At 37.7% G+C, this 16,842-nt stretch overlaps 1 protein-coding gene across 2 annotated transcripts in view; it reads left to right on the forward strand.

Annotated features, from left to right (window-relative positions):
• DLGAP5 (DLG associated protein 5) overlaps window positions 1-16,842 on the forward strand; it is a 47,297-nt gene that overhangs the window by 7,351 nt on the left and 23,104 nt on the right. For both annotated transcript variants that reach the window (XM_004485193.4, XM_058293402.1), the window contains exons 3-12: window positions 1,542-1,741; window positions 4,016-4,078; window positions 5,575-5,659; window positions 5,753-5,875; window positions 7,474-7,544; window positions 12,301-12,575; window positions 13,322-13,449; window positions 13,810-13,939; window positions 15,415-15,500; window positions 16,654-16,814. In XM_004485193.4, coding sequence (XP_004485250.2) covers window positions 1,542-1,741; window positions 4,016-4,078; window positions 5,575-5,659; window positions 5,753-5,875; window positions 7,474-7,544; window positions 12,301-12,575; window positions 13,322-13,449; window positions 13,810-13,939; window positions 15,415-15,500; window positions 16,654-16,814 — 1,322 coding nt within the window. The remainder of the gene's footprint in view (window positions 1-1,541; window positions 1,742-4,015; window positions 4,079-5,574; window positions 5,660-5,752; window positions 5,876-7,473; window positions 7,545-12,300; window positions 12,576-13,321; window positions 13,450-13,809; window positions 13,940-15,414; window positions 15,501-16,653; window positions 16,815-16,842) is intronic.

A 16,842-nucleotide genomic window follows, 5' to 3' on the forward strand; every position in this document is an offset into this window, starting at 1 on the left:
CTTAGTTGTGTGGTTCTGGAGAGTGCAGTCAGTGATTCATCTCAAAGCTTGACTGAGGGTGGAGGATCCACTTCTAAGATGACTCACTCACATGACTGGCAAGCTGATATTGGCTTTCAGCAGGCAGCCTTAGTTCCTTGACAGTAGACTTCTTCATAGAGCTGCTTGAGTGTCCTTACAAAATGGCTGCTAGCTTCTCCCAGAGCAAGTAATCGAAGAGAAAGAGCAAGGCAAACACTGAACTGTCTTTTATGACCTAATCTTGGAAGTCATACTCCATCATTTCTGCAGTACTCTTATTTATTATACTGGTCAGCCCTATTCAGTGTGAGAGAAGACTACACAAGGGCATGAACACCAGGTGAGAACTATGGACAGTCAGCTCAGTGACTGGCTGTCAGAAGTTAATGGATTAAAAAAGTGAAGTGATATATGCCTAATATATAGCAAGCATTTAATAAATATTTGCATAAGTGAAGCAAAAGAAATAAGGGTAGAAATTTTAAAAATAGTAGGGGTTGTCCTAATTATCCGTCAATAGATAAATGGATAAACAAATATTCATACAATGGGATGTTATTTAAACATAAAAAGAAATGAAGTTCTGAATATCTAGCAAATTCATATAGAGACAAAGTGGATTAGAAATTACCAGGGGGGTGCGGACTTGGCCCAATAGATAGGGTGTCCGTCTACCACATGGGAGGTCTGCGGTTCAAACCCCGGACCTCCTTGACCTGTGGAGAGCTGGCCCACATGCAGTGCTGATGCATGCAAGGAGTGCCGTGCCACGCAGGGGTGCCCCTCGCGTAGGAGAACCCCAGGCACAAGGAGTGCACCCTGTAAGGAGAGCCGCCCAGCATGAAAGACCTCCCCAAGAATGGTGCCACACAACAGAGAGCTGACGCAGCAAGATGACGCAACAAAAAGAAACAGATTCCCATGCCGCTGACAACAACAGAAGTGGACAAAGAAGAACACGCAGCAAATGGACAGAGAACAGACAACTGGGGAGGGGGGGGAAGGGGAGAGAAATAAATAAAAATAAATCTTAAAAAAAAAAAAGAAATTATTAGGGACTGAGAGGAGGGGGATAATTGCTTCATGAATACAGAATTTTTGTTTGAAAAAGTTTTGGTAATGGATGGTGATAGTGGTTGGACAGCAGTGTAAATGTATTTAATGTCAGAATTGTACACTTAAACATGGCTAGAACAGCAAATTTTATGTTATATGTCACCACAATAGAATAAAATAAAATTAGGAGTTGAAATAACCTATTGTTAGAGTGCTAAGGAATTAACAAGAAGTGACTAAAAACATTTCTTAGCAGCAATTAGACAAATGATTTTTGAAATGTTTGTGTAAGTTTTTTGTTATTCTTTTAATTATTTTTAAATTTTTTATTTTTTGAAGGCACCGGGAATTGAACCCAGGACCTTGTATATGGAGAGCAGGCACTCAACCACTGAGCTACATCTGCCCTCCTGCATAAGCTTTTATCTGAAATGTTTTATACATTGTGTTTTGTTTTCTGCTAGGGTCAACAAAAGCTGTTCTAGGTGACCAACGAAAACAAATGCTCCAAAAATACAAAGAAGAAAAGCAACTTCAAAAATTGAGAGAGCAGAGAGAGAAAGCTAAACGAGGAGTTTTTAAAGTGGGTCTTTATAGACCTGATATGCCTTCTTTTCTTTTGTCTCTTTCAAACAAGAATGCTGTGAAAGTTGAGCCAAAAAAGGTAAAATTTGGTGCCTTAATATGATGTAGAGGAATAGTTTCTTTTTGCTATATTTTTCTTTGAGAGATTAAATAACTAAATACTAAAATAACTCCTTCCCCTTAGTCCCTTTTTCCTTTAGACTAGTTGGTAGGAGATGGGAATGGCATAAGGAGTAGCTCAGAAGAATGATTATCACATCTCTTGAGGTGGCTACAGGAAAGGTGAGATAGGATAAAGCTGGGAAAGAAGGCCGAGCCAGGTTAAACAATGCTGTGCCAAAGGATTTGGGGTTTATCCTGTAGGATGTGGAGAGCCAAGGAGGCTTATAAATGGTGTAGTTCCATTATCAAATTCATAATTCAGGAAGATTACTCTGGCTTTGAAAATTACAGTCTGAAAAGGGAAGCATTTATAAATAGACCAGTTGTGAAACTGTCATGATAGAATGGGGAAGACAGAATAAGTAGACTAGGGCAATGGGTTTGAAAAGGAAGAAATGAGTGTAAGGTATCTAAAGAGATAAATTTAACAGGCCTTGGTGTTCAAGTAGATGGTGATGGATGAAGGAATTTGATGAGTCTGAAAAAATTATTCTGAAGGTATTAGTTAGAACAACTGCTGCTGCTGAAAGAAATGAGTACGTCAAGAAAAGGAATAGGTTTATATGGGTACATATTGCTAACCTTTTTAAAAAATTATTTTTAAATCTATTTGGGCCATCTAGATATCAGGCAGTGGAAATAAACATTTGGAAATCAGGATGGAGATCTATGCTAAGATGTGGATTTGAGGGAAGTGGATGTGGCTCAAGTGATAGTGCCTTCACCTACCATATGGGAGGAGCCAGTTTGATTCCTGGGGTCTCCTGGTGAAAAAGAAGAGAAAGTGTGCCTACACAGCAAGCTGAGTGCCCATGTGGCGAGCTGAGTGCCTGTGTGAGTGCCCGCGTGGTGACCTGAATGCCCAGGTGGCGAGCTGAATGCCTGCGTGATGAGCCGAGTGCCCACACAGTGATCCAGTGCCCACGCAAGTGAGTCATGCAGCAAGATGATGACGCAACAAAAGAGAGACGAAGGGGAGAGTCAAGGTGAAGAGCAGCAGAAACCAGGAACTGAGGTAGTGCAATTGATAGGGAACCTCTCTCCCCATCAGTGGTTCCCAGAATAGAATCCCGGTGAGTCCTAGAGGAGAAAGACGAGAAGAGAAGACAAAAAGAGAAATAGATACAGAAGATCACACAGCGAATGGACACAGCAAAAAACAGCAGTGGGGGAGAGGGAGGGGGAAAAATATTTGGATTTGAGATATAATATTGGGAGTACAGATGGGTGTTTAAGCTTTTGGACTAAATGAGACCACTCCAAGAAGGATATGTAAAATTATGAAAAATTGCAAGAGTAGGGCCTAGAGAGCACCTTCAGGTTTTGATTGACTGAGACAGAATGGCGAGAATAACAGAATTAAAACAGAAGATAGAAACTAAACTAGGAATGATCCAAAGAAGAAAATGGTCAGTCAAGAAGGTTGAAGTTTGGAAAGAGGCAGTTGGCTTTGTGGATTATGTAATCATTGGTAATTTGCTATTTTAAGGGTATGTTTAAAACATCTACTCATTTTGGAGACTATATTTAAAAGACCAGACTGACTATATACGCATTCCTGATTTAAATAAGAATTGAATAATATAAAGATCCAAGATATTGCCTATTTTTCTGGGTCTCCTAAATCTCATTGATAAATTCAACAATTGTTTGAGTATTTACTATGTGTATGACTAAGATAATATGGAAGAGAAAAAAAATAATAAAACATAGTTAAAGGTGGAATGATATATATAAATATATTCTGTAATATTTTGGAGGAAGGAGAGATTACATTGGTTTAGAGGAACATAAAAGAACTCCTCTTGAAAGAGTTAACGTTTATGCTGGGTTTTCAATAATAGGTAAGCTGTCAATCATAGGTCCAACCCGTAAACAATCTTTTTAAAGTGTTATATGTAGGTGGGAAAAGAGGCTATTATTATTTTAAATAATAAAGTTCACTAATAATTGTTTTTATTTTACCTTGCTGAATTTTGGCTTTCTTTATGTATTCCATAAAGATACTCCTTTAGCAGTAGGCTTTCACTGAGAATTGGAGAAGAAAATGGCTTTAATCTAAAGAAGAGTTCTGATTATGTATAAAATTGAACTTTAAAATATGAATATTATTTCATGAGACAGGGAGGTAAAACTTTTGCCAGTTCTTTTTTTGTTTGTTTTTTAACAATATCTTCTTTTGACTTATAAGGCTGTTCCATCTTCTGTACGGATTACAAGGTCTAAGGCCAAAGATCAAATGGAGCAGGCTAAGGTATAGTTTAATTTAATCTACTAATATGACAAATTATACTTTTCCCCCTCAGATTAAGTAAATTTATCTATCAATTTCAAGAGTAGTAATTAATTTAATAGATAATAGGTACCCAAATCACTAATACTGATACGATAAAATAGAGTAGTTTTTTACTAGATGCTAAGGAAATACTCATTTACAATATTCTTTGCCCAGATGTCCCTTTGGGTAGCTTTATTAAACTTTGTTTTTGTATCACAGCCCCTAATAATTTCCTGGGCTCCTATATGAATTCCAAGTCATCAAGGACTGCAGACAGGGATATAAAGCAGTTATGGTGCATGTTATAAACTTAGGGGTTTTCAAAATGTTGTTATGCATAGAGCTATTAGGAGGGTTACTGGAGCAAAGTACAGTGGAAAAGTCTGGAAATAGTGTCCTTTATTAGATGAGGAAGCTAAGTTTCATGTGTTGAACAGTTTTTGAGTCACTACCACATTGCTGGAACTGTTCTAAGCTCTGGGATTCAGCAGTGAAATAACAAACAAAATTTCCTGTTATCATGAAACGTGCAGATAGAATAAGACAGGCAATAAGAAAAAAATATATATAGTATGCTAGATGGTCATAAGTATTATGGACAAGATAAAAAAGAGAAGGGAGGGATTTGGCTCAACTGATAGAGCATCCACCTACCACATGGGAGGTCCAGGATTCAAAACCAGGGCCCTCTGACCCATGTGTTGAGCTGGCCCACGTGCAGTGCTGATGCACGCAAGGAGTGCCATGCCATGCAGGAGTGTCGCCCACGTAGGGGAGCCCCACAGGCAAGGAGTGCGCCCTGTAAGGAGAGCCGCCCAGCGCGAAAAAAGTGCAGCCTGCCCAGGAGTGGTACTACACACACGGAGAGCTGATGCAGCAAGATGACACAACAAAAAGAAACACAGATTCTCAATGCCACTGACAAGATTATAAGCAGACACAGAAGAACACACAGCAAATGGACACAGAGAGCAGACAACTGGGGGGGAGGAGGGCATGGAAAGGGAGAGAAATAAATAAATAATAAATCTTTTAAAAAAGAGAGAGAGAAGGGAGGTGTGGAATTTTGATTGGGGTAGTCAGGTTGAATATCATTGGGATGGTGACATTTTGAGAAGGTCTTTAATGAAGTAGGAGAGTGAGCTATGAGGAAGAGCTTTATATCCTAGAGAAGAACTTTCAAGGCAAAATTCAAGGGCCTTGCAGAGTAAGCATGCCTGGTATGTTTAAGGACCCTCAGTAAGTTTATATAGTCAGCTATTTTTAATAGCTTAGGTTATTAACATTTTCTAAATTCTAGGATTCTAAAAAGGAATTAAGGAAATTATTTAATGGAAATATTTTTCCTTCTCTTTGAAGTAGAGTTTTTTGCTAAGTCAGATTTCATATAAGAGGTTAATTTATGGACTTAAAAATGTGGTGGTTTGATTCATTATGCAATTAAATCATACGACACCTAATCTTTTAAATAGATTGATAATGGGAGTGATAGTCAAGCAATCCAACTTGACCAAAGACTAACTTCTGAAAAGAAAGTGTTGGACAAAGAGAAAAAAGGTAGGAATGTTAACAGTTATTAAAAGGTCAGATGTCACAGAATTAATTTAATAATTATAAATAGTATTTGACTTGATTATTTTCCTTCCCCAGCTATACAACCTGTAGTCACTACATCAGTGAGAATGACTCGATCAGCTACTCAAGCAGCAAAGCAGACTGCCAAAACAGTCTCATCTACAACAATAAGAAAGCCAGTCTCAAGAGCTATTAATGGTGAGAAATATTTCTTGACCAGTGACTAAACTAACCTGTTTGTTCCTTGAGGTCTTCTTTTTTTTGTTTTGTTTTGTTTTTTAAGATTTATTTTATTGATTTATTTCTCCCTACCCCCTCATTGTTTGCATTAGCTGTGTCTCTTTGTCACTGGTTGAGTGACAAACCAGCACCCTTTTTGCTGGTTTTTTTTTTTTAGGAGGCACTGGGAACCAAATCCAGGGCCTCCTATATGGGAAGGAGGTGCCTAATTGCTTGAGCCACCTCTGTGCTCAACTTTGTTGTGTCTCTCATTATGTTTACCTCCTTGTGTCTCTTGTTGCATCAGCTTGCCGCACCAACCTGTCGTGTCTGCTCACTGTCTTGCTCATCTTCTTTGGGAGGCACTGGGAACCAAACTCGACACCCCCCGTCCCCACCCCACCCCCCACCCCCATGTGGTAGGCAGGGGCTCAATCACTTGAGCCACATCCACTTCCCATGGTTTTCATGTTCAGTTTTTAAAATTAGGTTATATTTCTTTGAGTATAAGAGATACTAATTCCTGAAGGCTCTGTACTTCAACATCCAGAATGGTAGTACACAATGGATGCTTAAATGTTGAAGTGCCTGAATGGGTATAAACATTCTTTAAAGTGAAAAATTAATAGCCCAGGGAAGTGGACATGGCTCAACTGATAGAACGTCCATCTACCATATGGAGGGTCCAAGGTTCAATCCCCAGGGCCTGCTGACCCACATGGTAAGCTGGCCCACACGCAGTGCTGAGGCATGCAAGGAGTGCCGTGCCATGCAGGGGCGTCTCCTGCAAGGAGAGCTGCCCCACATGAAAAAAGTGCAGCCTGCCCAGGAGTGGTGCTGCATACATGGAAAGCTGACGCAGCAAGATGACAAAACAAAAAAGAGATGCAATTTCCCAATGCCACTGGATAATGCAAGCAGATGCAGAAGAAGACATAGCAAATGGACGCAGAGCAGACAATGGGGGGAAGGGGAGAGAAATAAATAAAAAATAAATCTTAAAAAAAATAATTAATAGCCCAAATGAATTACAGTTCATCCATTTGGTGGAATCTTATGCAACCATTAAGAACAATGTTGTTAAAGAACATTTAATGACATGGTTCATGATACATTAAGTGGGAAAAGAAAAACAGGTCAAACTCTGAATGATATAATCACAACTCTAAAAAATAATATATGAATATGTAGACACAAAGGAAAAAATGAAAAAAAAAAAAAATACCTGAAGTGCCTACAGGAATTATTACTGAGTAGTGGAATCTTGGTTGAAATATATTTTTATTAGTTGTTCTTTGTCTTTTTCTGAATTTTATTAGTTCTGTATATTAATATATATTTGCTATCCAGAAAAAAAGGTAAAACACCTTTATTTTGTTTTTAGAATACAAGGCCTATACTTGGCAGAAAATTTCATCTACATTTATCCTATTTTATAATATGGTTTTTCATCATGAAAATCCTTTAAGATTTATATTCCTATTGTTACCTTTTTTTCCTTTTCCAAATAACTCAGTACTTTTAATACAGCATTTGCTATCTAATCAAAGTGGATATCTTTTTCATTTTTATTTTAGATAATGAAACAGAAAGAAAGGCAACAAATAAAGGAAGATCCATCAGAAAGATAGAAACAAAACCTGACAAGGTAGAGTATAAAAATCTACTTATTTTGAGCTGCTGTGAAAATCTCATTGATACTTTCATGAAGTTGAAATTGAGCATACAGAACTGCTTCAAGAGATTAACCTACATGCATGCTAAAAATTCTTGAAACTATAAGGAAGTATCAAGAGGATTTACTGTTGTTGTATTTCTAGTACCTTATTCTTGGAGCTTATAGGTAGAGACAGCATAATTTGGTTAGTAGGAAATAGAACAGCTGAAAGAAGTCATCATGTGGGAATTAACAAAGAGACAATATGAAGTAGGGTGGAATGTGTTGACTCTGGATTCATTTAGACCCAGTTTTGAATATTGTCTCTCCTTCTAATTAGCTGCACAATCTTGGGCAAATTGTGTGATTTATGAGTTTGTTTCCCTATCTCTAAAATGAGATACTTACATCAGGAAGGTATAAAATACCTGTATATAGAGTAGTTTTAAAAACTAAATAAGCCAGGGAAGTGGATGTGGCTCATGTGATTGGGGTTCCATCTACCATTTGAGAGGACCTGGGTTTGATCCCCGGGTCCTCCTGGTAAAGATGTGCCAGACATGCCCAGGGAACAATGCAGCAAGATGATGACACAACAAGAGAGAGACACAGGAGAGTCAAGGCGAGACGTGACAGAAACCAGGAATTGAGGTGGCATGAGCAACAGGGAACCTCTCTCCCACATCAGAGGTCCCCTGGATTGAATCCCGGTGAAGCCTAGAGGAGAAAAATGAGAAGACCAAAGAAAAAGAAAAGGAAGCAGACACAGAAGATCACACAGCAAAAAATGGGGTGGGGGGTGAGGGGTGAGGGGCAGGGAATTAAATAAGCCAACAATTCTGATAGCATCTAGCATATGCCTGAAAGAGTCCTAATAAAAAAGGAGCCACATTTTGAGGACCCAATCCCTTGACTTATAATCCATGTTACCATTCCTAAACCTTAAAAAAAAGGAAGCGGATATGGCTCAAGCAATTGGGTTCCTGCCTACACATGGCAGGTCAATGGTTTGGTTCCCAGTGCCTCCTAAAGAAGACAGCTGGCACAGCAAGGTGATGCAATAAGAGACATAAGAAGAAAAACATAATGAGAGACTCAACAAAGCATGGAGCGGAGGTTCCCGGTGCTTCCTAAAGAGGATGAGCAGGATGGTGAGATGGTGCAATATGCAGGTGCCCTGAGCTGATGCCACAGCACCAAGAGACACAAGAGGAAAAACATGAGTGATACAACAAAGCAGGGAATGGAAGTGCCTTAAGCAATTAGTCACCTCCCTCCCACATTGGAGGTCCTGGGTTTGGTTTCTGGTGCCTCCTAAAGAAAAGAAGATGAACAGACACAGGAAGTGCGAACAGCAAGGGGGTGGGGAGAGATTTTAAAAATTTTGTTTTTTTAAATAATTATGCCAAGGTGTAAGAAACTTGGGTAGATTCTTATTAAAAAGGAAATGCATATCCCCAAGGAAGGGAATGAGAAGTGAATCTTCACAGGCAAAGCAGCTGGACCTCATAGCTCCTCCCTTACAATTCATTTTCTCCTTAAGGATTATCACTTATTTTTACTTTCACTGCAATGCTGGCCTCAGGGATGGACAGTATTACCACTTTTACCCTGATCCAGGTTGAAATTCCCTGTAGGAACTGTACATTAAGATAGTAAAATGGAAACAGAATAACCCAAAACCAGATCATTTACCCTAGAAGATATAGTTTATTCATCTTTAGCTGGTGGTTCTCTCACATGCTTACCATCTACCAAGCTTTCCATCTACACCAAGAATCTTCCCAAAACTTCTAATGCCTGGACTCATCTTTGAGTATGTTGCAGGAAAAAAAAAAAAAATAGATGTTCGCTTACTACCAGTCTAAGGCCAATCTTAGGGCCTACTCAGTGATTGGCTCTGATACTACATTGTCTTGAGGGAAACTCACTAATCCCTATCCACAGGTGTGTATTCTTATCCCTGTTGCCACAAACAGATCAATGCAAAATACCCAAATAGAGAGGGAAGGAGAATAACTTCATTACAGAGTTCTGGTTTCTTTCCTTCCTGCGACGGCTTGCTCGGTCAGTAGAGGTGGGGTCTGGCTGCAGACGAGGGGTCGGTCCACCTCTGGACGAGGGGTCGGTCCCACTTGGGACGAAGGATTGGTCTCACAGGGGTTGCGCGGTTCGGCTGACGGGGTCGCCCGGCAAAGCCGGTGACGAAGGGGTCGCCGGGGGAAGCAGGCAACGAACTGGGGACAAGGGAGGCCAGGCCCTTGTCGGGGGCTCTCAGGACTGGAGGGCGCACGGCAGAAGAACTACGGCGGAGACAAGGTAAACACACAAGTCCACTTTATTGAGGGAGAGGCAACAGTTTTATAGGGGCTGGGGAAGGCTGATTGGTCGAAGCCACGCCCTGTTCTGATTGGTTGCCGGCGAAAGGTCAGTGGGCGGTACTGGACGGGGGAGGGGTGGTGGTTAGGGATTGGCTGTCGCTGTTGCTGGGGGAAGGGGCAGGGTTTAGGGATTGGTGGCTGCTGTTGCTGGGGTGGAGGGCAGACTTGAGTTTCCTGCCCAGCCTGGCTGTTGCTGCTGTAGGGGGAAGGGAAAAGGGCAGACTGGATTTTTCCGCCCACGCCTGGCTGTTGCTGCTGTCGGGGGAGGGGAAAAGGGCAGACTGGATTTCTCCGCCCTGCGCCTGCGCAGGGAGAAAGAAGAAGAAGGGTGCCGCCCCACAAGGCATCGTGTGGCGCCATCCGGGAGGAGGGGCGGCCGCGGAAGCATGGCTGCCGAGAAGGGGAGACCCGAGGGCACTCTGCGCCCATGCCGAGCTCCCTTCAGGGGTGGCGGTGAGTCTGACCAGCCACCCTATTATGGGGGCAGCGGCTTGGCCTGCCGAGGCTGCTCTCCCGCCAGGCCAGCAAACCACACTTCAGCCCGAGGGGTGGCCGCACTTCCTGTAGCATAACTGAAGAAGGTAAATTGGTATCACCATAATGTCCATTTCTAGATGTGTCAGGGGACAAATGCCTATTCCAGCCTTTTTTTTTAAGAGTAAGTTGGGCTGTATTTTGTCAAAGTGGTGCTATGGCTTGTCAGTCATTATTCAAATCACTTTTGCTGCATGGTAGCTAGAGAAGTTTAGAAGTGTGGTTTGTTAAATATGCCTTAGCAGAATCCTTGGAATATAGTGATACTTAACTTAATGACATTTTCTATATCTGCAACTGTGTTTGGATGGGAAAGGAATCTTCTGGTTAGTGTTTATACCATTGAATCCCACTTCCTGAAATGTGTTGTTGCCTTTTACAAGGATTCTAGCTGAGGAATATGGGTTTTGAAAAAAAGAAAAGAAAGAATTATGTGAGGCATCTGTTGCCTTTCTCACCTTCTCCCCAAATTTATACCTCCTTTCCATCTCCATTTTGCTTTTAACATGTAGGCCAAAAGTTTATCTGTTGACTACATATTTTGTATCTTTTGGATACAATAATGAAAGTTCAATTCTTAAGTGCACATTAACTACTGATATACTGATTGTGTGTGTGTGTGTGTTAAGGAGATATTTTATTCGAAATAGATATATCTTCCTGTTTTATAATACTTTTTATTCCCTTTTAAATTAAGAGTGTTTCAGAAAGAAAAAAAAGCGAAAGCCTTAGAATGAACTGAATTCAATTCCTTGTATGAACTTGACTCATTTTGTGAGCAACCTTGGTTGCAATCTGGTCTATACCTTACATGTATTGCGGCTATATATAAACTCGTAAAAGGAGGTCTATAAGCTCTTTTTCCAGAAAACAAATTTTCCTCTATAAATTTATGTTACTTAAAAAATACACAACAGTATTAGGTTTGAGTTCATATTAAAAATAGGAAACTTAGAAACCTCTAAAAATTATATTTATATGCCAAGTAAAAATTGATTTGTAAAAGAGAATAAACTTCATATTTTATATAATTAATCTTGCCGCATTACATTGAAAAATATTTTTGCTTACATGATAAATATTTTTAAAAAGGATATTTTCCTTGACATGGTTTTCATTCAATAACCATTAGATTTCCAATTCTCATACCATTGTAATTATTGATGCAATTAAAGGAAAAAGATAAATATTTGTTAGTTGAGTAAATATTTCCACTCTAGTTTTCATGTATTTTAATTTTTTTTACTATCTAAAAAATTTATTGTGGTAATATATATAACACTATATAATATATAATCCTAAGTATACAATTCAGTGGTGTTGATTATATTCACAATGTTGTGTAACCATAACCACAACCGTTATAAAAGATATTCTTTAGTCCTTTTTTTACATTTTTAATTGATTTTTTAAATAATACTTTTTTTATTAAAGTTAATAGATCACGTAGAATGTTACATTTAAAAAAACATAAGAGGTTCCCATATAACCCACACCCCACTCCTCCACCCCCATCATTTTTGTAAATTGTATTTTTTTAAAGATACATACATCACAAAAAAGGTTACATTATAAAAAACATAAGAGGTTCCCGTATACCCCCTATCTCCCCACCCCATTAGGATTGGTTCTCTGTCTTCCTGGAGTGCAGCAGTGGTTTAATGTAGCTAGCTTTCTGGTTCCATGTATACATTTAATTGTATCTCTTTTTGTTTCTCAAGTCATGTACATGGTACATATATCCCAACTGTTATATTCTTAGGCCTGTAAAAATTGGTCACATGTATCACTAGAAGAAGAGTTCTTATTTTACTCTGTTTATTTCCATCTAGGATATTTCTTTTAAAATTGATAGTGAAGAAAATATTTTGGATTCACAAACCAGTACAACAAATGGAATGGATCCAGATGGCGCCTTACTGAAAATGGAAAGCTTACCAAAGGCAAATATTGCAAAAATGAGAGGGAAGAATTCCTTTGCACCCAAAGATTTTATGTTTCAGCCACTGGATGGCCTGAAGACCTATCAAGCAACACCTATGACTCCCAGAAGTGCCAATGCTTTCTTGACACCTAGTTATACCTGGACTCCTTTAAAAACAGAAGTGTAAGAATGTAATCTTAATGAATTCCTTGTTAAGATAGGTGACCTAATATTAATCTTAAATTTGGACTGTGCTTTGTAAAAATCAGTAAAAACAGTTTTGTAAAAACTGTAAACTGTTTTGTAAAAAACAGTTTAGTAAACTGTTATCTATAACTCAAGGAAATGTTTTTTTTTAATTCTTAAGAAGGCTACAACAACATATTTGACAGTTTTGTTTTAACATTTTCTATGTATTATTATTATCATCATTATTTTCATCACACAATTATGGGAGCGTTTTTGCTTTTAATAAGTGATTTTCTTATAATACTTTAGAAACATTTTTTGAAAGAAGAAAATTGCTATAATACTCAGACATGTTTTTTTTCTGAGTATCACTTTAGAAAAGCTACCTCTAAAGACAAAATTAACTTGCAAAGTGGAAAAAAATCAGTTGGAATCTTTAAAAGGAAAACAATGTCATTTTGCAAAAGCTACCTGGCAGCAAACTTACTGGAAACTGCCCAGTAGCATTCAAGATTGTCAAGTGCTTATGTTCCATTAAGAGATCTTAAAAATCTTTGAATCTCATTATAGTTAGTAAAGATGGTATTTAAATTCTTTGCTTTCAGAATAAACATATTAAAAAAAAATAGAAACATATTTCTATTTTATCACAGCTTTAAATATCAACATAATTTCAAGATCCCTCACTTAGATATATGGGGTTCCATGTTTCATGAAGTATTTTTTTATGCTGTTTTTAGTGATAAGACTCAAGAAACAACAAAAGAAATTTTGGCACAAAAATGTAAAACTTACCCTACTGAAACAGTACAGCAAGGTTCAAATAAATTGCCAAATCCTTTGGGTTCTCTCACAGCTTGGAGTAAAGGTATAGTAATTTAATTAAATGTTTATTTGCTCTTCTGGATTATGATTTATCAGTGATTTATTTAGACTTTTTCACATATAATTCAGAGTCACAAAAGATTGGGTAGAGATATCTGGAGAAAGAATTGGAATGAGAATTAAAAACTGTGAAGAGGGGGGAAATGTAAACTTGAAGAGATGAAGAATATTGAGAGAGACTTTAGAGGAAATACGGCGAATGAAATAAGTGAAGCAGAAAAAAAATTTTAAATTCAACATTTAAAGAGTTGAAGCATTTTAAAAAGTTTATCTTTCTGTGGAGGGTGTCATTTTAGGAATTCCTGCTTTGAAACTTATATGCAGTATTCTCTTTAATTTACAGAACATGTCTTAAATGAAAATGAAACTACTACTAAAAATTCAAAAGATCTTCCAATAAAAGAAGTTATCCCCTCACTTGAAATAAATGGAGGCCAGATATCTCAGCCACAACATGATGTGCCATATTTCAGGTTTGTCTGTTTGTTTCCAGTGTAAGAATTTTGTATTAATGTCGAAACCTTTAAAACCAAAATTAAAGAATATTTTTAACCTTAATACAGAGACCAATTACGGGAAACTGTCATTGGATAGTTTTCATTTATCTTTTAAATTTTAATTATTTTTCCAGTAGCTAGTACATTTACAGTGTTCCTAATTCAAAAAATAGGGAAAGGTATACAAGTGAGAAGTCTCCTTCTATACTCTGTCTCACAACCCCATCATTTGAACCTTCCACAGAGGCAACCAGTGTTAATATTATCTTATGAATCCTTCCAGAGATAAATGATGCAAAGATTGGCAGATATAAATATATAAATAGATATTTTTAATATAAACAGTAGCCCACTATATGCCATATTCTGTTATTTAATGTTAAATGTTGAAAGCATTCCATTTTAGTAGTTGAAGAGCTTTCTGTATTGTTGTTTTAGTTTTTTTTTTTTTAATGGCCACATAATATCCAATTATATGGATATACCACAATTTACTTAACTAGGTTCCTGTTGGTGGACATATAAATTGGGTTCAGTCTATTGCTATTACAATCATTGCTGCAAAGATTAACCTTGTATACTTTCAGTTTTTTCATGTCCAAATATATAATGATCTCAATTTGTACTCCCTCCAGCAAAGTAAGAAAATTCTTGTTTTCTCATACCTTTTCTAGTACAGTATTAACAATTTTTTGAGCTTTGCCAATGAATAGAAAAGAAATATTATTGCACTGTGATTTTGATATTAATTTGCCATGAGTATCTTTTCATGTGTTTATGAGCCACTTCAATTATTTTTAGCAACATATGGTTTTAGAGTTGTAGGGATCTTAGAGATTACCTAGTCCATTGTCCTATTCAAGTGACACATCGAGACGCTAAGCAATTTATCCAACCAGATAATGTCAGAGCTAAGCTAGTTCTCTTTTTATTTTAACTTGATTGTTCTATGTTATGCCATTTGATATAAACTACTCAATTTCTTTTTAAGGTACAAAAACTATCGTTGGTTTCTCCTAGGATGCTTTTTATATTAGAAATAGATTAAATTTACCTTAGACTAGAGTTTCTCAATCTTAGCACTCTTGATATTTTAGATAGCAGAGAATCTGGTTCATACCGTGGAAAGTCTGACTCTGTTATGTCTGACTGTGTTCAGCCTCTGAAAAATGACAGCACAACAAATTAAAACTATTAGCTTGAAATATGAGCTCTGGCATTATCCATTCACCTAAATTTTAGATATTGACGGATGGACATACACAGGGCATCAACTTGAACTTAATGGATTTTAATGTATCATAGTTCATGCAATATTTAAGCATCAACTCTGTGAAATGAACGTTGTGACTACCTTTAAAATGTTCTAATATTATGTGTGTCATAATACTAATACTTAGATATTAGTGTGAGAAACACTTGTAAAATTGAAATGTATGTCATAATTTTAGAAATATTCTCCAGTCAGAAACTGAGAAATTAACATCACACTGCCTTCTGTGGGACCAAAAGCTTGAATTGGACATTCCAGATGATGGTAAGGGAACATTTATAATTTTTGATGTCTTAGCTTTGTTTCTTTTCATATAGTTACATTTATCTAAAACATAAGAATGTAGTATTGTCCAACTTTATAGTTTCATTATTATTCAATATAGCAAGAATTTTTCATATCTCAAACACATGTGCTCCAATATTTCTGTGCTAAAATGGTGTATGACTTAAAAGATTTAAGTAATTACAATACTGTTATTCCTATGACTTATGGGTGTGGGTATCTGGTGTTGTTTAATTATACAAAAATATTTTCTGAATGAAAATTACCTAAATCTATATGGAAAGACTTTCCTAAGTTCCCTAATCTTATTTGTTTGGGAAATCTGTTTAGAAAAAATCCTTTGTGTGCTGTCAGTGTGAACTCTTTAGAAAGGAGATAATATATCTTAAAGATAATCTTCCTAGGGAGATGATTTGGAATGAGTTATTTAAGGTTGAATTCTTAAAACAGATTAAAATACTAGGAGAGATGGCATGCTATTTACCAAGTTGCAATATGCATGAGAATGTATACTGCTAATTATTTAGCTGGAATGGAAGCAAATTGTTTTTTTTATTTTTTTTAAATTTTACTTCTTTTTCTCCCCTCCCCACCCCCAGTTGTCTGCTCTGTGTGTCCATTTGCTCTGTGTTCTTCTGTGATAGCTTCTATCCGTATCAGTAGCACCGGGAATCTGTGTTTCTTTTTGTTGCATCATCTTGTTGTGTCAGCTCTCTGTGTGTGGGGGCCATTCCTGGGCAGGCTGAACTTTCTTTCACACTGGGCAGCTCTCCTTATGGGGCACACTCCTTGCGTGTGTGGCTCCCCTACACAGGGGACACCCCTGCATGGCATGGCACTCCTTGCACGCATCAGCACTGTGCATGGGCCAGCTCCACACGGGTCAAGGAGGCCCTGGGTTTGAACCATGGACCTCCCATGTGGTAGGCAGACTCCCTATCCATTGGGCCAAGTCTGCTTCCCACAAATTGTTAATGTTCTTAAAGTAGGTATTTTTTGTTTTACTTTGAGGTAAGAATTTGGTTCTGCAAGCCCTAGGATATTTGGAATGAGGTCGTCTTATCAGTTGGTTGGCTTTCAGTAAAGGTCCTGTTTTGTCCTTTGACTTTTAAAAATCTCATATTTCCTATAGCTAAAGATCTTATTCGCACAGCAGTTGGTCAAACAAGACTCCTTATGAAGGAAAGATTCAAGCAGTTTGAAGGGCTGGTGAATGACTGTGAATATAAACGAGGTGAAAAGGAGACTACCTGTACAGATCTGGATGGATTTTGGGATATGGTTAGTTTTCAGGTATGTGGTCAAGTATTTTGAATATATT

The sequence above is a fragment of the Dasypus novemcinctus genome, chromosome 3, assembly GCF_030445035.2.
Source record: "Dasypus novemcinctus isolate mDasNov1 chromosome 3, mDasNov1.1.hap2, whole genome shotgun sequence".
Lineage (NCBI taxonomy): Eukaryota > Metazoa > Chordata > Mammalia > Cingulata > Dasypodidae > Dasypus > Dasypus novemcinctus.